Source organism: Nipponia nippon, unplaced genomic scaffold (genome assembly GCF_047370975.1).
Source record: "Nipponia nippon isolate SJK-2023a ecotype South Korea unplaced genomic scaffold, ASM4737097v1 scaffold_7, whole genome shotgun sequence".
NCBI classification, from domain to species: domain Eukaryota; kingdom Metazoa; phylum Chordata; class Aves; order Pelecaniformes; family Threskiornithidae; genus Nipponia; species Nipponia nippon.
Window position 1 is genome coordinate 32937218 of NW_028262391.1, and position 23505 is coordinate 32960722.

General features: G+C 42.8%; 1 protein-coding gene across 7 annotated transcripts in view; it reads right to left on the reverse strand.

Moving 5' to 3' along the window:
* Positions 1–5779: 5779 nt before the first annotated feature.
* Positions 5780–23505, reverse strand: part of NUP93 (nucleoporin 93) — an 84306-nt gene continuing 66580 nt past the window's right edge. For all 7 annotated transcript variants that reach the window (XM_087739180.1, XM_087739181.1, XM_087739183.1 and 4 more), the window contains 14 exons: positions 23316–23448; positions 22173–22330; positions 20193–20358; positions 19279–19372; positions 18047–18238; positions 17678–17804; positions 17495–17567; positions 17119–17163; positions 15368–15484; positions 14607–14725; positions 12493–12610; positions 12040–12123; positions 11128–11256; positions 5780–5999 (listed from right to left, as the gene is read on the reverse strand). In XM_087739180.1, coding sequence (XP_087595306.1) covers positions 5889–5999; positions 11128–11256; positions 12040–12123; positions 12493–12610; positions 14607–14725; positions 15368–15484; positions 17119–17163; positions 17495–17567; positions 17678–17804; positions 18047–18238; positions 19279–19372; positions 20193–20358; positions 22173–22330; positions 23316–23448 — 1666 coding nt within the window. In that variant the 3' untranslated portion in view covers positions 5780–5888. The remainder of the gene's footprint in view (positions 6000–11127; positions 11257–12039; positions 12124–12492; positions 12611–14606; positions 14726–15367; positions 15485–17118; positions 17164–17494; positions 17568–17677; positions 17805–18046; positions 18239–19278; positions 19373–20192; positions 20359–22172; positions 22331–23315; positions 23449–23505) is intronic.

The window sequence follows — 23505 nt, forward strand, 5'->3', positions numbered from 1 at the left end:
CACATCACACAAAACACGAGCTGAGGCCACGCTGCCGCTCAGCGTTCACAGTACGGCCACCGGCAGGTGAGGACAGGGGGAGGGACGGGTGTCTTTTATACCTCTGCAGCCCGGTGTCACATGTGCCCTTAAAAGCAGTTACAGATAAGATCGGTGAAGACAGCAAATAAGGCAGGCAATAAAATCTGAGGGCAGCACCAGAGCCCATTTGAATTTCAGCCCCATGTTCTTTGCAAGTTAATGGAAAATTCAGGCTGCCTGCCCTACTGCCTCTGGCTGTCTTTTGCATTCAGGCACAAATTTTAACCTGCTTTTTGAGGACTCGCTTCAGCCCCTTGTATTGTTCGTGTGCGAGCAGACGCCGTCCGCGACTGCATAAGCCCCGCAGGGGCCGGCACGCACTCGCTTACCCGGGAAGCCGAGGACAGGCAGCCCTGCCTGCAGCGCTCGCCTGCCTGCATCCGTGTGGCTCGGCCCTCCTAACGCCGGGCAGCACAGCGCAAAATGTGCCGGCACAGGCAGCGCCGCTGCCGCTCCCTGTACCCGGCCTCGCAAACATGGAGTAGGGTGAGGTGGGGACGAGGAAAAAGCCTCGCTCCAGCACCTCGTACACCACCTCCTGCAAGGTGGACACCAGCTTCCTCTCACAACAGATGCAGCAGCAGACTCATGCTCAGCAGAAATGGTTTTATTTTAGAACCTCATTATTTCATCAAAAAACGCTAACTTGCCCAAACCAGCACGGAGTTTCTTAAACAGGAGGGTCTGCTAAACACAGCGTGGTCAAAGATGCTCTGGGAGAGACGGGAGGACTCCAGGAGCCGGGCGAAGAGCGAAGCAAGTGGTATGATGCAACCCTGGTGTAGTGAAATAGCCGGATAGTAGGATGCGCTTGTCGTCGGCCTGATTCACAACACCAGCTGCAGCAACAATACCGGGGCCGTCCGGAGCTGGGAGCTGCGAGCAGGAGAGCAGGGCTCTGTGGCACGTCCCTCCAACTCCTCTGCTCACACAGTGAAGAGGCGCCATGCTGCTTCCGCAGGGCTCTCCCTCGCTTCCAGCCAATCCCCCGGTCCACCACGGCTATTAAATGCATCAAATGAACCTGAATCGAGTTAGGCAGAGAACGGTGCAATGCTTTACATAACGGCTTCTTATGCAGTTTGCCAAAGCGCTATATTCCGACCTTAATGAAGTTTTAATTGTCCTGTTTCCATCCCAGTGGAAGAGAGAACCTACCGCCCTGGGTGACACAGGCCACGTGCGTGACGCAGGGGCTCAGCGCTGCAAACCCACCGTGCGGAGCAGGACTCAGTTTCTCGGCACTGCAGGGAAGGAAGCCTGGGAAAAGGAAACAGACGGTTATTTAGGCCACTGCCAGCGACCTTACCTGATGGGGCCAAAGGGATCATCTCCCATCCTCTTCCAGACAGTATTTCCGTCCCTTCCAACTTCAGACCCAGACAGAAACAGGACAAAAATGCCGGTACAGGGACACGAACACTGGCAGTATTTGAGCTCTGTCCCACCCCAGAACAGAACTGGAGTTAACAATATCCCCTTCTTTCCTCCAGGCTGAAAGGAAAACAGCTTGCTTCTTTCAGAGGCTGGGGTTTATTAAGGTGGGGGAGACAAGTGTCAAGAGGGTAACAAGAATAAAACAAAACAAATCATTAAATTCATTCTTTCTGAACACAATTCCTGCAGCTCCTGCAAGGAACAAAGTCCAAGCACCGTCTTAGACAAATGAAGCAGTGGTAGGAGATTGGAGGAGCCACCTCATTTAGCATTTGTCTGGAAAACAAAACAAAATATCAGGATCGAGACGCAGAACCTGCAGTCAGTGGGGAAATCCAAGGACAGGCAGAGGAGCAGGAAGGTATCTCGCAGGCTGTAGGCAGTAACCTGACTGGAGGACCAGCTGAGCCAAGCGTACACCAGGGTAACAGTGCAGGCACCACTGTGAAAATACTTAGAAGAATTAACGTTGTTAGGGGGATAAACAACCCACAAACACCAAAAAAACCGAGTAAAGAAGACAGGACCCACTGACACCAGCTCCACGGCAGGGACCCTCCAGGCACGTTTCAGCAGGTTTTCTGCTTGTTGGCACCTGTTAAATTCTCACATGAGCTGGTTGTCTTCCATTAGCTCAGTTTAGTTTTTACCAGTAGCCCATGGTTAACCCCTGGGCAGGGTTTTAACTTTTTTTTTCCCCCCTACTGGACAGGTAACATAAGGCAGAAGTTTACAATGAGTATTTCTAGATTCCCCCGTAACTCCCTCGTAAATCCAGACCACATCAACGCAGACCTCATTTGAAGGACGCGCAGAATATAACGCATTCCGAACTGCTATGCTGATACCACAGCACCTGTGGATGTTTCATGCCGATGAGCCATGCAAACTGTGGAAAACAGACCAGGACGCGCTGCATGTTGCAGCTGCACCCGTGCCGGGACAGAACATCACAGGCTCCCAAGGCAAACACCTTTTTACTCTTTCCTCAAATCTTCTCCAGCAACACAAGCATGAGCTGCATTTGACTCAAAGTAGTGAACCACCCCCTTAGGATGCATCTCATCTACCTGGAGGATCTTTATTGCTGAGGATTAGTCCCGGAGTAGGAAAAAGCAGATGGAATTATCCTAAATTTAATCTGTACTTTTTTCTCGTACAAAGGGGCAGAGCTCCACTGACTTTGAGAAGATTTGTCAGTTTATACTAAGAATAAATTCAGCTCAGCTGAACATCCACAGCTCTGCTGCAAACTGTGCCTGGCAAACCATAAACTCGCTCAGATGTCGCTGCACGTTATCATGATTTTCAATTCGACCTGCGTGAGGCTGTCCAAGCAGCCCGAAGCCCTTTGTGTAGGAGGAAAACGGAGGCAGCTCTTGCTATGCCCTTGACAGCACCATGCTGTAAAAGTGAGCACTGCTCCCAGTAGCAGTAAAGGGAGTGCTTAGTGACACCACCTTTGAGCAGGCTGCTCCAAACACAATTTAGTGTCACCCCAAAAAACCTTTCTAGCAGATGAAATATTTAGAAAGCCAAGTCTAAGCCTGCACATTAGTGCAGTCTGAGTGCGAAGGTACAAAGGGTTACGATCTTCACTCCAGCAGCAGCAGGTCTGCCGGTCAGGAATCCAAGGGGGCAGAACCAGGTTGTTCTCTCCAGCAGAGTAAGCGTGGGGTGGAGAGAAAACAGTGACATCTGGAAAACCACAGGGGTGCCTTATTCAGCAAAGCACCAGTTCGTGCGTCAGCATCTACCTCAATGCAGCAAAGCCCTTAAAGTCATGCAGGGGAGAGCCAGGTTTGCCAAAGCCAGGCCTAGGCGTGGAGCTGGAACCTGCCGCTCTTGGGAATGCGGGAAGATGGATGAGCTGCAACATTCACAACCTGCACAGGAGCAAGAAGAAATCAGAGGGCAATCAACAAGAAATAATTTAATTCCAACTATCCGTGGCACCTTCTGTTATACCCACAACCTCTCATATCTTGTCTGAAGCAGGGCTGGGCTTTACCTTTCCAGGGTTAGTCCCAGGGCTTTGATTCCCTGCGGTTTATGTCCTCTGCCCGTGCATCACAAGAGGGACCATCTTGGCTTTTCAAAGTATGAAATAATTCAGTTTCTGCTTAGCTTAGAAGGGACCAGAGGCTGGAGTCGCAAGCACTGAGCACAAAGGGAGCAAACTGCATACAGCCATCAGTTTTCTTTTACTAACACTCGTGAAGGCTGAGAAGCACTGGAAAGGATCTGCTACAGCCATCCTCAAAGGGCAGACAGAAAGAGGGCAACTCGCTGTTTTTAAAAGGTCCCTAGCTTCAATGTTTGACGTCAGAAACACGCCAGTGAGGCAGCACGATCGCTCAGCTGAGCGGGGGACGGGCAAAAGACAGGAGAACAAGGTCCTGCAAATGGCAGTGGTAAGAGCTGAGCCCCAAAGGACTTCTATCCCTGCGTGAAGGGTGGAGCAGGGAGAGGGAATTGCAGCGGGGAAGGTGGCCTTCACTCTTGCCGAACAGACTCCGGCAGACGCTGTCCCTCTCTTGCTCAGGCCAGTGGTTGCCTGAGGACAGGTACAGGCTCGCCAGCCTCTCTGTATGTGAGGTGGTTTGATGCTGGGAGTAACTCCGGGACAGGGGCTGAGTGCCAGCAGGAAAAGCACAGGAGAAGGGTTTATCCTGCAGGACCATATGTGGGGCAATCCTGGTCCAACCAGGACTGTCTGCAAGTGTCAGGAAAGATGCCTTCCTCTGCCACCTACTTTTTGGTAACCTGTCCTCTAGGGAATTGGATGAATTTTCAACTGAGACATACCAAGAAGCATTCATACAGGAATGCACCAGAAATGTTCATAACTAATAAAGCTTTCCACACTCACCTGTTGACATTTTGCTAGGCAATTCAATTCCCCCCCCTCAAATAACTCCTTGGTAACTCACCAAAGCCCCTTCTTTCTTTGCAGGGTGCTGTCCACGTCTCTTTCAGCCTTCAGCTGAAGCCATCTCGAACACGCTATAGGACCACTCAGCGCCATGCACAATCCCTAGCTATATGGGCTAGGAGCCCCAGCAGCCAGTTTGCTAATGCTGAGACATGGTTTTGGGTGGCTTGGAAAGCCATCCCTTTGCTTCCTGTCCAAAAGGTTGACAAAATTTATGCTACATTTCTGGTGGAAAAAGTAATTAGGAAATTGTCATCAAGTCAGTCAAATATCCTTCTCTGCCATTAAAACTCAGACATTGCAAAACGGGGATTAAATCTCTCCCATGATGGCTATTAACATGCAAAGGTTGAAATCAGCCCCTACGTTTTGTTGCCCGTTCTGTATCCAGAACCACACGTGTTCTCATGTCCCAGTAACACAAATGGCGTCAGGGCAAGACAGCGGCAGTGCAGAAAGGCGTGTGAGCAGGGAGCAATAAGAGTAACCACCAACGTTCCTCCCATTTCATTTCAAAGAGAGGCAGCTATATTAAAGAGAAAAGCTTATACTATATAACATGCTCCCTGGGCTTTCACATGGATTTAATCGTAGCTCAAAACATTTACAGCTAACCATTTTTCAATGCCCCTCTCTTCAATGGGACTCAGGTTTCCTGCCAAACCAACAGTAACATCCACCCATGCCCAACGCACCTGCACTTGGACTTCCCTCGTCAGCTTCCTTACTTCTCCTGGCGAACTTGATATGGGATCATTTTGAATGCAACTGGCTAAAAACTCATGTGTCGATCACAAAAATCTCTCCTACCAAAATATACCTGTTTCCAATCCCAGCTGCTCCTGCAAAAGCTTCAGCAGAGCTCCAGGATTTGCAGAGCCGCGTACATCTGAGACACCGATCCAACAGTTTAAACTTCATTAAGCATAAAGGAGTCTCTGCCACACACGGAGCTCATTTGCACCGCGTAAACACATACGCCACACAAGACAACGTTATGGACTGACAGCAGTGTGCCACGTGTGTGGTGTATCAGAAACAGATTTTCAACATTTAACATGCATTCAAAAACCAAAAAACCCTAACATTTCCAAGCTGTATGTTCAGCAAGCATTAAATCAAAGTTTTCTTCTCCTTCCTCTTCTGCTATAAAATTCCTTGTTCACCTCCCCACTGCAGATCTATGACTTCTTTCTCTGCATAGCCCATCAACGAATTAAGAATAATTTTCTAAATATAAACCAATTTAAAATAAAATGAATAAAAACATAAAAACACAAAAATCAGTGAAAATGAAAATGTCAAAAACAAATAGAAATCAAAGAAATTTATTTCCATCAACAAAAATACAGAATACAAAACGATACTGGTCCCACCCTCTGAACGTACTAAAGACAGGCACAGGTTGCTGCAACCCTAAGCAAGAGCTTCTCTGCTAATTCATAAGGACCTCCATTTGCACCAGTCTTGCGTTTGTGTCTCCCGATGTTCTGTAAGGGATCATTCCAGCAAATGTTATCAGTGCACGAGCTTGAGATCGAAGTTGCTAAAAAAACAGAAAAATAAAGTACAGTTACTTTAGTATCAAAAAACTCACAATGAAAGCTGAGTTAGACATGAGTTAAACACTTGCCTTTTCAAACAAGTTAATGTAATCTTTATTTCTCAGAGCTGCTCTCTAGATAATGTATCTCCGCATTTGGAAGGAAATCCAATTATTTCCTTTTCCAACCATTAAAAGCATGTCGAGTTACCCTTTTGGTTAAAAAAACCAAACCCATTTATTTAAAATTACCCAAGAAAAAGCATTTTTAACAATGTGGGGCGTTGCTGTACTGCAGCAATCTTGTAATTTCTGCATGAAGTGGGCTTTCCCAGGGCAACAGGATTCTTTCCCACCTTGCAAAATATAAAGTTGACCCTGCTGAAATGCAGCATTAATGTTCTCAAAGCAGAAGCACTAGAAACAAACCAGTGGTGCCACACGCACCTGGAGGTCTCCAGCATCACCTACAACATACCGACATCCTTAAAGGCTCTTCTTTCCGTAACACAATGAAAGCAGGCGTACCAAGTATATTCAGAGACCTTTGCCGAAAGTAACCAAACCCCTTCTTGCGCACCAGAAGGCTACGTAACAGCTGAAGGAATTCAGGAATAATTTGTTTCATTTGTTAAAACCATTAGTAAATTAAAAGGAAAATAATTCCGATAACTGGTAGAGGTCAGGAGAACACAGAAAGCTCGAATCTTTACGGAAAACTGTGCAGACTGATTGTTTTGACTGCTCACAGTGTTTTCTTCTTAAATATTAAGCATCTCTAAATTACTGTACTAGAAGATCCCACTGTTCGAATCTGCCTTTAATCTACTGACTGCAGGGAAAGCTGAAGCAGCTTTGGTTGCTGTGGGCACGTGGATGGTAAATCTGACAGCAGGAACTTACAAACCGAGAAGTGACTGAAGCCCATTACATGGCTGGGACCAGTTATAAACACCATCCCTGATGCCCATCTGGGCAATTCTACCCCTTTTCAGGGTGATGTTAAACCAGTCAGTTATTCAGTGGCAACAGAGGAGCTTTGGAAGCCAATAATGGAAAAGCTGGGATGCTCATCTGTTTGTTTCAAGACACTGTCTAAATGCTACTGCTTCAGCTGCGCAAAAAACCTTCAACTTTACACATGGGGCAGGAAAGTAAGTTTTCTTTAGCATTGAGATCACAGCCACTTAATTTTCTGTTTCCATTATCCTGTCTGAAGGAAAGCCGTGACTGTCGACAAAGCCCAGTGGCCTGGCTGAAATACAGAGCAGAGTTCCCACCTTGCACTGTTTTCCTGTCTGGCCGAGGATGGATGAATACCTGGAGCTGCAAGCGGCACAGCCAGGGATGCAGCGGGAGGCACGCCTCCCTTCCTTAAGCGCCGCAGCTGAGGAATGCCAGAAGGCAGCGCGGCACATCGGCGGGACTCTGGAGTCTGCAGCAGAACTGAGACTGATCCAGTTGCTAAAAGCTCTCGGGACAGTTTCCCTAGCTGTAAGTTACCACCAAAGCATTGGCTACTTAACAAGGTGGCCTGAAAATTACTTGTTCAGTTCCAGTCACAGTCAACACTTCTTCTAGTCTGCTTCCAAGTCTGTTACCCAGCGAGGTCGTGTAATTATGTCTGACCTGCTACTTTTCAGTGGAGGTCAAAACAGGTGGCAGATGAAAAAAAAGCATGTCAAGGTGTCTGACTCTTTGGAATTAAAATATTAAGAGGCAAAAACTCTCACCGTGACTAAGAAAGGCTTAGGAGCAGTGTGAGTTATTGTTCCCTTTACCTTTTCCGTAGCAATGATACTAGAGCTGGTCTATTTTTAAAAATCAAAACAACATTATAAGTTGCAATACTTCAGGAAGAACAAACAGAGGTTTGCAGAGGTTAAGAGCGGCCTGGAGGTCTAGATGTTCTATTGGCTGTAATTACTTAATGAATGTTAGAGTCACTTTCGATTTAAAATAAGACCACAAATAAAAAAAAAGAAAGAATTCCATTCCTTTCATGACCTAATTTTGCCACTGAGAAAATGCCCTTGGGCTGCTCCACAGAGTTCGCCACCCCGGATCGGGGCGGGAAGCATATGACATTGCTGTCATGCACTCACGGCATCTGGGTCACGGCTGTCACTGCAGCCACGGTTTCCAGCACCGCAGTCCGGGCTCGCTGCAATCTCTGCCTGAAATCTGACAAAATGGATCAGGCCAAGTGGGACAGGACTTTGCTCCCTCATTCCCAAAACTAATTAATGTATATACATTAAAGAAAAAAAAGACTCAAAACACAGCTTAGGCAATTTAATTCCGAAATAAACAAAATGCATAAACCGCCAGCTCTGTCTCCAAACCTGATAATTTCTAAATAAAGCCTATTTCATCTCTGAAGTGGGACAGGAGACGTTCTAGCAGAGAGCATTATGGCGTTCAGGGGGCTGCAGAGGTACTATTCCTCTCCATCCTGCCTCTGCTGCTGGGACCACACTATTCCTGCCAAAGCCCCTCTACTCCCTACCCATGACAGCAGGATCCCACTTAGGGCAGTCAGCAGATCAGTGCTTGGCACCAGAGGGCAAATTCAAGAGCTGTGTGTTCCTACTCTGGGGGACTCCGTTCCATGCCACGGGGAATAAGCCTCAGACTTACGAACAGCTACTATCTCATGTTTTCAAATTCTTCTGATGAACAGAGGGATTTGAATCAGTCTGCTCTGATGGATCTAGAGAAAACCCAGGGATTTCAAAGACCTATTCAAGGAAAGGTCATTTTTTGCTTGCACTGTCTACTGGGCAATGCGCTGAGATTGTTAAAGCTTCTGGAAGAGTCTGATATCCCCTAAAATTTGCTTCCTTGTGGAAAAAGGAAAAGCCGCCTTTCTCCCAGGGAAGTTCAAAAGAAAAATTCTTGCCGAGCACAGCCTGCAGAAGCTCATATCTGCCATCTCTGTTCAGGTGAACAGGGAGATTTTGCTGAAGAAACACCTCTCTTCTCACATTTGAAATGCCCTCATTTCTTCCCACCACTAAAATCCCCTGAGTTCCTTCCCAGACAGGGAAACCGAAGCGATCTAGATTCCCTGCTCCCGCAGTCTTGGAGGAAATTCTTCAGGGTAAGAAAAAAGGGGAACACAGGCTAAAGCTGTTCTCACCCTACCTTCCATGTCCTCGTGCCTCGTATTTTTCTGCGCATGCAAATCTTTAGGCAGCCGGGAGCTACAGGACTGTGGAATTTTTCTCTCTAGCTAATCCTACATTAGCAGATTTATGCTCCCTTCCGACATTACAGTCACATAGCTATTCTCTTATCACCTCCCTGACTGCAGAGACAGCAGGCAGTTGTCCCCTCAGACAGTTAAGCACAGCTTTTATTGCACACAACAGCGAGAGGTCCATGACTCAGAAACCTTGCGTCTCCAACACTGCTGCTACCCTGCTGCCACGAGATCCCACCACAAGGCCAGAAGCTTGATTAACAAAACTTCAAGCCTGAAAAAAAGAAAACTTTCAAGGGTTTTTAGCAAGGTACCTCATCAGCTGTTCTCCACAACTGTAACAGCAGGAGAGCGCAGAGCACATTTATGAAGCACACTCACACTGAGCATGCTGGTAACAGGCACGCTGTTGATATGATACAATGTCACGGTGGCTTCCTTCTACACAAACTCCTGCCAGCAAAGCCGCTGATCCCATCACCAATCAGCCCAACAAGCTTTGGTAGGCCACAGTCGTGGTATTCATACTGAGATGACACCTGACAGCATTACACCCCTATGGAGACGGTAAATGCTTCTACATAAGGCACAAGACTGAAATCACAAAACCAAAATAAGTAGCTCACTTGGAAAGCAAGGAGCTAAGGCTGTTTCTCAGTAGCAACCTTGTGAACACACAGAGCACGTAACAGATTGCGTTAGCCTCTTGCGTGCAGAATTTAAGGTGGGAGAAGCCCAGGCAGCATGCATCCTTCTCCAACGTTGCCGAGCTAAAGTACAAGCGTAGTTTCGATGCAGGATCCCATAGCTCACACACAGACTGTACCCCCAAGACAAAAGCTGTATCATTACTTGAGCCTTTCATTTTCTGATGTAATTTAAAAATGCTACTAAGACTTTTACCAATATTGCAATTTACAGATCAAAGGCGCTTTTGCAGATGACTAAAGCCTGGAATAAAGCTGGCTGTGGCCCAAGTTGGTTTTCATTCTCAAAAGGAGTTGATATTTATTTCCTAATCTGTAAAACGGGATGAGTGGTTTGGCCTTGGTTTTCAAGTGCCTGTGGCAGCTTTAACTTAACAAGAGCTACAAGACCAAACATGACGACAGCTAAGCTGAGAACCCTTCTGCTCAACACTGCATGTTAACAGGCGAGTGCCTGCAAATCTGGCTGTGCCCTTTAAGTGGCACCTATTTTGAGGCTTGCTGAAGGCGTAGGCTCCTATCAGTGGGTGGGGGAAATGCTTCAGCACCGACTCTAGCAGTGAAGTCAAACCCACCGTTGCCAGCCGTTTAAACCAGGCAGCCAGACCAAGCACCACCGTACCTGGAAGCTACCCGCTCTGCTGCAGAGGCAGCAGAACAACACTGGCAAACTGCTACAGCCATTCACCAAGCGAATGTACTTGAGCATCTTGGTGTATTGCCCAAGGACACTTTGAAAATGTCAGCCCACGTCACTACAGAAGCAAGCCAAGGAGAGGAGTCAAGAAAGGCCTTTCCACCAGAAATCAGTTTTGCACGAACAGGGCACTAACTCAAATGAAAGGAGTGGAAATCAGGTTCTTGAAAAACAGCAGCTCAGTTGTCAAGGCAGCAACACTAACCATCGCAGAGACACTGCACTGTCCACATCTGTTAACTATTTAAGATCTCCCAAGAAGCAAACTGAACACTTGTTTTCTCTTGCTAAGTGGTGGATATATAGTGTAATCTATCTTAATTAGCTCAATGCCATTTAGAGCAATATCCTTTCTTTACACAAAGCTGAAATTATGAGAGACTAGTCTCAAGACTCTAAGTAACTAAGCAAGTCAAACACGAAGACCATTAGAGACTGACAGTTATTTGAAGCCCAATCCCTTGAAATCAGGGGAAAAAGGAAGTAGCAAAACTTGTCAGACAGTGAGGATTTAAATCTTACCGAATCTCTGTCTTCCATTACCCGCTGGGGTCTGGCAGGAGTGGCTGGGCTTGTGCCTTTCATCCTCTTATATTGGGTGAATAAAATGTTCATGGTTGCAAGCAGGACCTCAGATAAATTGTGCCTGATCTACACAAAGAGGGGGGGAAGACATATTGCAATGAAGAGCAGATTGACAGAGTCATTACCCTTGCTATATGACGTAAGAAAACCAAGCAATGATAACTATGGTTGATATTTACTCATATAACAGTCATACATTTAATGGCTAGCCCTGCTGTGACCGCACCACCTGGCAAAAAACGTTACCCAGAGTTTTGAGACAGTCATGCATAATGGCTGCATCTTCATGTTTGATAGCAACAGTTCAGATAAAACCCAAAGTGCCTGAATGCAAAAAACTCCAAAGCACCTGAATACACACAAACACTGTCTAAAAAAATAAGTGTCACCCACCGGTTACAACAGTTCAAGAGCAATAACAGCCTTCCATTACGCTTCATATGCTTCATCTGCTAATACGCAAATACATGAGTTCCCCTAATTTGGAGGGAAGGAAACACAAGACCCTACAAATTCTCAGTGACCATTAAGACCACAGAAGAACTAAGTCAGCAGCACAGTCTAAAGCTTTCAATATTCTGAGTTCTTGAATCAAACTCAGTAAGTTCAGAGAGATTCAGATCTACAGATGACTTCTGCAAAATGGAGACAGGATTTCTGGGTAGGGAATTCTAGTGCTCCAAAGAGCAGCACTAAGGAGAAAAAGTTGCAAGCCAAGAGTCTACTTATACAAATGCAAAATAATTCCATCCTATTTCCCCGTTAAAGAATGATGGGATGACAAGGTTTTAAGATCATTTTAACAAAGCAAAAGGCTTTTGGAAGATAAACCCAAGAGACATTACTTACTTCATCGCTGAAATTCCGGAAGGCAGCAACTCTCTCTTCTACGCAATCTTGGCTAAGAGGCACAAGCTTTAGGCGTTCAATAATCTTCAAAAAGAAAAGCAGGAATCAGGATAGATAATCAATGTTCCATGTACCATATACTAATAAAGTATGTTTTTGAAATGTTAATGAAATGCTCCCGATTCCATTCAAGAGAAATGATTTCATTGTTATGTATTGGTTTATCTCCTCACTTTGTTGAGAAGCAGCAATATTTTGTTCAATGTCTACAAAATAGCTCCAGAAAGATTATCAAGAAACAGGGAAGAAACACATTTTTAAATTCCTATAGCATTGCAGTGCCTTCTAACTCATTAAATATAATTTTTTGTTTTAAGTGATGTTATTTGAGACATTCTGGGGTTTCAAGGGCATTAGGAAGACTGCGCTTCAAACAGAACTCTTGAAACTTACATCAAAGGCCCTGTCAATGTGACCGGCGTGATATTCATCAAAAAATGTGATTAAGTCTAGCAGAAGGTAGAACGTGGAGTCAACGGATTTCTTTGCACTTATCCCCTGAGCTTTGTACCTGAAAGAAATTGGTTTACAATTTTATTGTGCAAAATGGCAACCATTTATAAATGTGCTCTTGCAATTCTTGGAAGCGGAGACATCAAGCACAAGGACAGAAGGCACCTAACAAAGGACAGCTTTAATTTTCCTTAACCAGGAGGCAGAATTTTCACAGGTTGTGGCTTTTCTAAAATACTTTTGATCACTTCTAGTTTTCCATCAAATCCAGCATTTGCTTCCTTTTAAATGTTTACACTTCCCATGTTCAAGGGGAAAACAGTGATAGGAACCAGAGACCCACAAGGCAAGAGCTGTACAAGCATGTTTAACACGCTCTTTTACAGCGGACAATTCTCCAGCACAACTGCCTGCTTCAGGTAAGAAGTTAAGACTTAAAAATGGATTAGACGCTTCTGCATGCTCTCTCTAACTACACTTGCTAGGAAATGAACTGGAGGGCCGTCTGCTCTCACTCCTAACAGCACGAGGTCAGAAAGGAGCTCCTTCCTCAAGGTAATAGTAAGAGTGGTACACACCACGCACTGTGCTGCTGCAGAGGAGGAAGCCAGACAGCCTCTTGGCCTCTTCTGTCAGGTGTCTCCCCTGTTCCAAAAACATTGCAAGAATGCACAGGAGGAAAGCTGCACAGCTACAGCACTGTCTGCAGTACGGTACATGAAGAAAAGCCCTGTATTACATTTAATTGGCAAGAAGATGAGCTAATCAGAACCGTTCTGGCTTTGCAATCATGAAGGTTTGCAGCTGTAAAGTGGCATTATTGAACTGTAATATTTAGTACTTTCATACAGATCAAAGCAAGCAGCAAAACAAAGCCCATTATGGCCTTTGCCGAAGCTTAAACTCAAGCCATAGGTTTAATTCTCCTTAATGTCTGCTACTAAATGAGTCTCTCACTAAGTCAATACGGCACCAATTTTCACTCAGTCTGCAGCCTGACTAAATGAAGGAAAAGCTGACTGAAGGAGTGACTGGCAAATGCCACTTGTCAAAAGAAGAGAGGCAAAGGCCTCTGACTGATATCAACACATTTCTGTATTTGTCTTCCCAATTTCAAAATGCCAGCAAGCGTGCTTCGTCTATTTTTATTTTTTCCCCACCAGAATGGTTGAGAAAAGCAGTAAGGCATTTCTCACAGGTACCCACATTTTGCTCTAGTAAAATATAGGAATTTTCCATGGCAGTCACTGTGACAAGATGCACCAAAAGAAGATGATTTAAAAAATCCAATAGCTATTTTGCAATTACAACCTTTCAGAAGCAGGTTATTCCTAACTTCCAGCTGCTAATGAATCTTGAGCACTGATGTCTCTCAAACACATATCCTAATTAGCACACTGACACGGCAGGTGACATTCCTTTTGGTCACTTCCGTTTCTCTCTCTTTTCTAAACACCACATGGCACTTTCCCAAAGTAACAGGCTGTGGAAATTAGGTCCACTGGTTACATTAGTCATATACCCACCTCAGCTTAAATGTTCCCTTTTTAGCTTTCATTAAAGCAGCAGTGAAATAAAGTTTTCAGGCAGTTACTGAACTCACCGCTCTGCTGTTACAACTCAGAATTACTGGTTTTGTAGCGCTCTCTTAATACTATTTCAAAGAAGTGAATTGCGTGCAATGATTCTGCAACTGTTATGACATTTTGCTTTAAAAATAATCTAAAACACACAATTCATTATATTTATTGCGCCTTAATAGACCCTGTCTTCAGTTGGCAATCCTGCAATTCCCTTTTCCTGAGTCACCTACAGATAAAGCTTCTTGCCAAATTTACCTGACCTGCCCCTGAAGATTTCGTTTCTGGTTTCAGTACTGCAAATCATTGTGAGCAGGACAGGGTAAATTCTGACCTCTTCTGTGTCTTCCTGCATACATTGCTGTGGATGCCACAGTCCAGCCAGCAGAAACAAAGTCAGGAACCAATACCCACAGAACTGACAGTCCCAGGTCAGGTCCAGGTGAATCACCCAGTCCTGCCCCCTCGTCTTACCTCTCAGCAATGGAATGGGCCATGTTCTTCAATCGCTCTTTGTTCGACTGGGGAGTGCCAATCTGGGGAACGACAGGACTGAGGAGCTTGTTCATCAGTTCTAAAACTTTGTCAGGGTTCTGTTGGTATTAAAGTTACACGCAAATAAAAGGAGCATGATGCGACTTAGTGTTTTAATCTCATTGGAAAAGCAGAAAGGTCTCATGCAGCAGTGCCTAGTGCAAGCTCAGAGAGGCCTCCCTCCCATAAGAGTCAAGATCATATTAGCTATGAGCAACATAATGCTGCTGGCTTATGTGATAAAGTATTTTCCCCAATTTTTCCTCTAAAACAGTGGCTATGGTTGTATCCACTTTCATTTCAAATATATTTCAAAAGGAAACAAGAGTACTCACTACAAAGCCCAACTATTTTAGACTTCCATTCAACATCTATGAAATTGGAAGAGCACACTCCAGGTAAATAACTTCACTAGCCAGAATAAAATCATGCATGGGGCAATCTCTCAAAAAGACTACATAGATCAAGAACCAGGATGTCTTAAATCAGAATAGGTTGGAGCACAATCCATCTGGGTTTGCTCACTGGAACCCCTCTCCATGCAGCCAACGGCTCTGCTTTAACAGCAGCAGAAATAATCTGCTTGAATAAGGGCAATTCAATCTCAGATGAAATTTAACCTCCTAATCACAGGGAGAATGTTTGGGAAAAAAAATCGTGAACCAGGTACATATTTAAGGCAGCACACAGAAGATATTTACCTTTGCAAGGTCATAGAGTTTTGCAGCTTCTTCAAACAGCCCTTTATTTTCTGCTGCAGAAGCCACTTTGTTAATAATGGGTTTTGTGTCACTTGTGAACTTGTCTATCACTCCAGGCTAAAGAGGTGAGACAAAAACAAAAGGAGAGAAGAGAAATCAGAATGCTTAAAGACTCCTGAATATTTTGTCAAGGCAATGAATATTTTACATGTTGGATTATGATTGGAATGGCCGGTACATTTCCATGGGAACGCACAAAAGGGACACGTTAAAATTAGAAAGAGCTCTTGTGAGAGAGACTTTCTCCAAAATGGAGTCAGCATTGAGACATCTGCAGTTTCTAATTCATTCAAAATGACCCAGATAACAGGTCAAATTCTAAATTATTTTAATTGCTGATGACACATTACAGAGAAGAAAACACAAAAGACTTCAGCATATAACATGCCAGGGTCTCCAGGGATGCTGTTTGTGTATATTCGCATGACAGGTTGCAAGTGAAATCTTACACGGATAAATGAAAGGGTGACAAGAACTTTAAAAGAAACAATAAACACAAGTAGAATAAAAGAGAGGAAAGAGTCAAGGGTATCTGGAAAGGACTTTACTGTAGTTGAGGATGTAAAAGTAAGACTGTATCATCTACAATAATTTATTTTAAAACTAAGATTGCTGGTTTCATACCAAAGAAACACAAGAATACAGTTACATTTAAAAGGAATTGAGTAAAGTCAAGAAAAAAGGATTCGCCACTAATGGTATAATCTAAAAACTATCTATCTTACAAAGAACTGTAAAACGAAACAATATTTGTAAAGATTACCAAGTTACCTTGCTCTCGTGTGTGCAATCTCACTGCTTTTAAACTGACAGAACAAAAACATCTAAAAGAAAAACCTGCCAGAAATAACTTTTTTTTTTTTTTGACAGTAGCAATGATTGCAGCATGAGCCCTAATCCTAAAATTAAGATTTAAACAATTCTGGAGCCTGCTTTACACAGAAAGCTTCCAAGTTGCCACAGCAAACAGAAAAACTTCATTGATTATCTAAAATTTTAATCATTTGCATGCACTCTCCTCTTTTCAGGTGAAACCTTTAGGTTTCCTTTATCTTCTGACCGTGTAAGCTTACCTTTTACTTTTAGATTACTGCTTTTACAGAATAAGTAAGATCCATCACAACTAAAAATGGCTGATCTTTGATCCAGTACTTACCCTCATCTGTATGGAGAGGACAGATCAGTTGTGGCTATGCCTGTGGTCTGCTAGCTCTTGCTCTCTTAATTACAAGAATTTTTAATGAGCTGCAATATATTTCTCTGCTGAGGTTAATGAGGGTAATGTCATATAGTTTCCACATGCACACCTCAGTTAACAGAACAATCTCACACCGACTTACAAGCAAGCCATTTTTACTAATTGCTTTTTACTAATGTATACTAAATTCCATTTCCTACTGTAAAGATGAAATTCTGACCTCACTGAAGTTACCTGATGCCATTTGTTTCTTTAGTTACATCGGCTGCCTACAGGGACATAGTCTGCCCTGTGGTTCCTCACCTGCCTTCTGTTAGGGCAGGTCATAGATAATTCTGTAAAAGGATCTCACCCTTGGAGAACTTGTATGTATTCAAACACAGTAATTGGCTAGTGAAAAATAAAGAAAAGCAAGATAGCCTCATGACTACTTTGGAAATCACGCATAGTTTGTACTTTTTATGTAAAATATAAACATAAATTGTCAACTCACCTTCCTACTACCATCGTTTTCCAGTTTTCCAAGAATCATGTCAAACTATATCCACACAGATGTAATGTAAGAAAAAAGGAAACAAAAATAGAGAGATGAATTGCACATATTTCACAACATATTTACTAAGTACAAAGATGCAGTCATGGATAATGAAAAACGGTGAACGATGTCAGAATTATTTGTATATAAATAACAGGCAAAAAGACGTGATTAAATATCTTAAATATTTTGTCATTCCAAGATCTCCTGTCACCTAGGTCTGCATCAGGCAGAAAGAGTAAACAACTGTTTAAGATTGTCCTGCCTAATAAAGATCTCAGTGAAGAAATGAATTTCAGTTTAAATGAGGAAGGCAAAATATGGCCAAACATACCTCTCTGCTTTCAATTACTAGTTCACTAACGCAACGCAAGAACATATTCTCTCCTTGGCTGTCCTTCTCATTCCTGCAAAAGAAAAGGAAGAAGGAAGGTACTCCTGTTTCTGAGGACTTCCCAGATAAGAATCTGGGAAGCAACAACTAGGAGAAAATCTAGAGTCATATATCAGCTCCTACCTGAGAAAGTAAAAATATTGCAGAGCTTCCCTTGGATCTGTTGATTCAAACTTACGGGTATAAAGCATCAAAAGCCGCACAAAATTTAGACGCCTGATGCCGGGGGGGTCACCAGCTTCGTGGCTTACTGCAATGTCAGAAACAACACTATCAGAGAATCTAATGCCAGGAAACGTTGCTCTGATCTTCATCTCAAGTTAGTCAGAGCCACGATCCAGAGCTCTAATGCAACTAAACCAATTAACTTTTAGGAGACCATTCTAATAAATGCTGCTTGTTTGATCAATTACATAGACCCGCAGTGTCCACAAGGTACTCTAAGGGCTCAGAAAATATTCTTTTGTTGTAAAGTAAACGTGCAGGACTTACATAGCTGTGCACTCTGCCCAGAAGATTTCAGGAGCAATTTTAACTCAAACAGGACCAATGCAACATGAACAGCATGACAACGCAAGCGCTCTGTCCGGAAGAGAAAAGCAATTGCAGCTTCAAACTGTGCTGTCAAGAACAATACTTGGAAGTAGAGGAAAGGCTGCTGGTTCACTGCAAAATGTGATTCACCTGAAAAAAACCACAACACACACACACAGAGCTTAAGTGAAAGTGATTTTGCAATCAGAGATCACTGACAGTGGATGCTTCCTGCCACAATGCACTATTGCTTATTCAATGCCAACAGAAATAAACACACGAGACAAAACTGAATACCTGATCACACATCAATGGTTTATCTATAGCTGTTCCACTGCAAATATACCACAAAAGACCAGAGCATAAAAATGTATTCAGGAAGTGAAAGAGAATAAAGAGTTCATCAAAAAAGATCCTTTGTTCTTTTCAGACAACAAACCATCAACTCTGATAGACTGCAATAGATTTGCTAAAGACCACAACTTTTTGTCTTCATTCATACTTGTGCCAAGTGGTACAAATGTTAAAAACCTAGATTTTCCTACTCAGTGACACCAATGGTAGCTTACTGTATTTCTTTTCCACACATTTTTATCTGGGTGTGAGTGATGTTTTGGATAGTCCAAGTGACCTAATTTTGATTGACTGGAAGATGATTACGGGAACAGGTACTCTCTTGGGCTGTGGACATTCCTAAAACTTTCTGAAGTGGAAGGGACTGTGATTTGGGCCCCCAGAAAATTACTTGAAATAGCAATTTAAGGAAAACACTGAACAACGGATGCACACAGAGAAAAGCCTTGGAAATACATGCCTACATTAGGTAATGATTGCTTTTCTGTTCTGTATTCCAAAAGTTGGAAGTTTTGCTAAAAGACCTTAGCATATTGATAAAGAAAGAAAGCAATCCATAATTTAGTATGGATAAAGTACAAATAGCAGCAGTGTTGTTCACAGAAGAATATTCACTCTCTGGATTGCTGGGAACACACAGGACTCATTCATCGCGTCTTACTGAAGTCTGCCATCACTCTAGGGAAGCAGGCCGTCCATGAACACCCTGAAGATGCCTGTCACTAGTGGAAAGCTATAGGGTTTTATGCAGTCTGGCATTTGTGTAATAACAATTGGAAAGTGCCCTAAGCAGAATAGCAGAGCCCCAGGTAACACATCTCTTTGTGGTTTCTTACCATAGTCTTCCAGCAGCTGCTTCTGGAACTGTGATAATGTTAGTCGGTCTTGTGGAGAACTTGCGCCATTGTCATCAAAACACACTTGGTTCAGCTAAAAAACACATTCAGAAAAAGAAGCACAGATATTTCAACTTCACCTTGCTCAAGGGATGAACTCAGAAGATATTAGTTCCATCTGAAGCCCCTCCTAAGAGTTGACCAACTGACTAGAACTACTTCTAGTCACAACATCAGGTCCATCCATTGCTGGGAAGCAAAGATCTCTAACAAAGCAACAGCAGAAATCCATGCAGATGTAACCTGGGGTCCTTTTGTATCTGTCCATGCCATCAAACTCTGATGGTGGGACCCTGAATACTCACTAAGCAATAATTAAAAGCAGTATTTTTTTACCCAGTCTTAACAAATACATCATTCTACTCCCTCTTTCTGATAAAGGAGAGAACTGGGTACTGACCAGTATCTATCATGCCCCCACCAAACCTGTAAGGACTCTGGACTACAGAGACATTGACAGTGTCCTCTTCTGCCAACTGACACCAAAATTTCAGCCATAATCCATCCAGAAAGGAAAATTCAAAGGATCCTCACCGTAGCAAGCTAACACTACTTATAAAAACAGCTGACAAAGATCAGTGTCAAATGAAGAACATGACACTTCCAAAGACAAGTGTCGCCCAATTAACACCTGATAGTGCAGAGGGTAACAGAGCAGCCCTGGGACTCGGGTTCCCAGCCCTTCACTATCTGCAAGGTCAAGTCACATGCATTATATTGCTGCAAAACACCAAACCTAGAAGCAGGGAGTTTAGCAGAGCCATGAAGAAATGCAATACCATTTAGACCTGTTCTTAAAAAAAAAAAAAAAGAAAAACCAACAAACAACACCACAACCCCAACACCACACTTACTTTTAGCCAAAGATAATCTTCTGTTTTATCAGCAACTTCACTCTGGTTATCTGTAATGTCACAACGGCCGATAATACAATAAACAGCCCTTTTGTACGGGTCAGTATTATTTCTCAGAGCTCGTCTGTAATGAAGACGCAGTTTATTTTCTGTGGCAGGAGATAGTCTAAGGAAAAAAAAAATGATTGAAGGAAAAGACATGAAACATATCTTTCCTTGTATGAGGAAACCTGGATACAAATCAATGTAAATAGGTGCATATTCACAGCAAAGGCATAAAGACAGGAAGCACTGGCCGGTATTTCTTGCACTTTCTGTTTACATCTGTAGGTAAAAATTTTGCACACATGGATTTAAACATATGATTAAAGTTACGGAGGATCATCTTCAAATACCCATTGCAGGAAAAAAAAATAAATAATAAAAAAAAATCAGATGACAGTTTAATTAATTGACAGTGCAATTAATGCACTCTTTAGGGGTGCATTAATATCGTGGTAGATGAGTTATTTTTGTCTGACTCTGCTATTTCATCATTTCAGAAAGAGAGCGCGCACAAAGTCTTTGGTACTCTTTGGGTTAGTAACTAACAAGTGAGCAGGTCGTTGTACCATGAAGTCTTTTAGGAGAGACACTTTCATCTTTATCATTAAATACTGTCATAATGTTCTTTGTCATTCTCTTTCTTGTACCCTCTTGTAGAGAATTTCACAGAATTGAATCAATAAAGTGTTCTCCTAGACTAAGACATTGTCAAATCTGTAGGCAGAGTACCTTTTCATAGCTGTAATAAAAACAAAATAAATCAATTATACTGTATCTCATTAAAATGTTTGTAATGAAACAACGACAGTACCTTCATTAAGGTTTCTGGAACAATCTTATTATAATGAGCACTCCTAGATATTCTCTACAAACCAGGTTATAATTTATAGAAGAATAACATGGCATACACTACTCGGTAAATGGTGATTTTTTTTTTTCCTCTCAGTTTGTTGTTGCTGGTTTGTTGTTGTTGTTTTGGTTTTGTTTTTTTTTTTTTTTTTTTTTTTTAAAGACATGCAAACTGATATGTTCTTTCTCACATTTTCATACCTGAAGAGAACTAATACATTCAACATATTGCAGGATGAGGGCTTCCCACATATGAATGAAACTGTCATAAGCTGAGGTGGGATACTACAGGTTCATGTCCTGGCACTTAGCTGGGCCCTCTGGTTTCCCCCAGTTTCAGCCAGTACCTTAGCACAGTGCCATTCCCCTGAAGAGAGCACAGCTATAATGCAATACCTGACCGTGTGCTTGTTTGAAATTCATTGCAAGTGAAAGGTAAACAAGATAACCTAAAACACCACAGCTGAGTTCAGAGCACACCTTAAGATGCACTAACTCAACTGCTTGCAACCACGTAATCAGTAGTTTGGCCATTGGCCTCTGTCAAGTGACGGATATCAAAAACTGGAAGAGGAGAGTAAGCACAAGAAAAGATGTGAGAGTGAATGCCTCTAAAGGCCTCTAACAAACACTACTTGCTTTTCTTGTGTGCCATTCTTAAAAAAACAGGCGTAGTAAAAAGCATTCCACAAAGGAAATTCAACTAAAATAAGCGACGGGGGAAATAAAAAGACACAGGATTTGTGACAGCAGACTAAATCTGATCTATTGTATGCAGTATCTTACTGTTACACAGAGCAGATCCTATGGTAAAAAAGCAAAGCTACACCACTGTATTGGTTTTGAAATGTAAATTTTTGCATATTTTCAAACAACTCTTTCTCTATGGAGATTTCTAGACTTCAAAGCCACAAATTAAAATATGCAAACTTCTTACATGCAATTTAGGTAGGGAATATAAACACTAGGCAGCCATCAGCACCAGAAGAGACCTGAGCTTCTTATATTTCTACCAAGCCACTGATTATTTCACCACTCCACAGCAATTCCCACCCCTCACAAAGATCTTTCCTAGTTCCCAATTACCTTTTATCTTTACTGTGCATGTACTCCTGGAACCAGGTTTTAAACTCCCCCAGCTGGTGCTGTGCCCGTTTCACCACATGCATGGCTGCAGTCAAATCTCCACAGCGCATGCAGTAGTAAATCAGTGCCCAGACAGGATGGCCTTCCACCTCACCATCCTGAAAATAAAGTAAAAAAATAGTTTGTTTTTTTTTTAAAAAGCAGCATATTTGAATTAATTTTCTTTATCATTTCCCTCATTCATTATTTCTGCCCTTATACCCACACACTGATTTTGGTAAAAAATTCTGTTTGGGTTACAGAAGCCAGAGGTCACGAGGTTTAAGTCCCGTGAAAGCTGTGCACATCCTAGCAGCAAAAGGATGGGACTCTCTTCTGTGTGCCCAGATTTCAGTTCTGAGCGAGGTTCTGACAATCCCAGAACTAGCATACAGATATTCTCCCCACCCAGGAGGTGGATTTGGATTAGACCACTGAGGTATTAAAAACATTTGTACTGAAAAAAGAAAGATATCAAACTAATCATGGATCTCAGCAGGTAAGAAAAGGACAGCTAGACTCAGCTATGTGGTCTCCAATGTTGTAATTTTTTCATTTAACTTTTAGCTTTAATTTTTCAATTCAGCTTGCCTGTTTATCTGGTAATTTTTTGGTGCACAGCTATGCACCTTCTACTATGTGCAGATGAGAAGGATTTTATTCAGATTCCTAAATAAAAGGCTTGGTCTACAATTCACATTGATTAATTATATATTTAGTGATCAACAACTGCTGTCACCATCTTAAAATAAGTGCAAAAAAAAGAGAAAAAGCAAACCGAGGAGATCAAGTTACTGCTTTTTTGAAACATCATACCATATTCTAATACTTGCTTGTTCATCTCAAAAGAGATCACCAGAAGAGACCATAATTTCTAGAATTTAGAACTCAAACTACTGAGCACCACCATGCTTCAGGACCAGCTCTGAACTCCAAGTGATTTTGTCTATCTTCCATTTTCCTAATGAAAAATTCTAGAAAAGGAGTAAGAGTCTGCTGCCCTAAAAGCAGTTTAAACAATAGAAAAAGCACTGGAGGCTGCACTAGTTTCCTGGCTGTGCTGGAGCGCTTTTTCAGCTCAGTTGCTGAAAGTGATGGACATACCTGGAGACCAGGGACAGGCGCAGGGAGCTTGATGTTCAAGAAGCTGCGGACTAGTTGGTAGGTCCCTGGGACTCCACCCAGCTGAGCTTGGTGCAAGTTTCCAAAGACTGTCACAAAGGTGTAATTTTTGTAACTGAAAAACAACACAAACAAAACAAACAGGTGAACAGACTGAAATATACTTGCTACA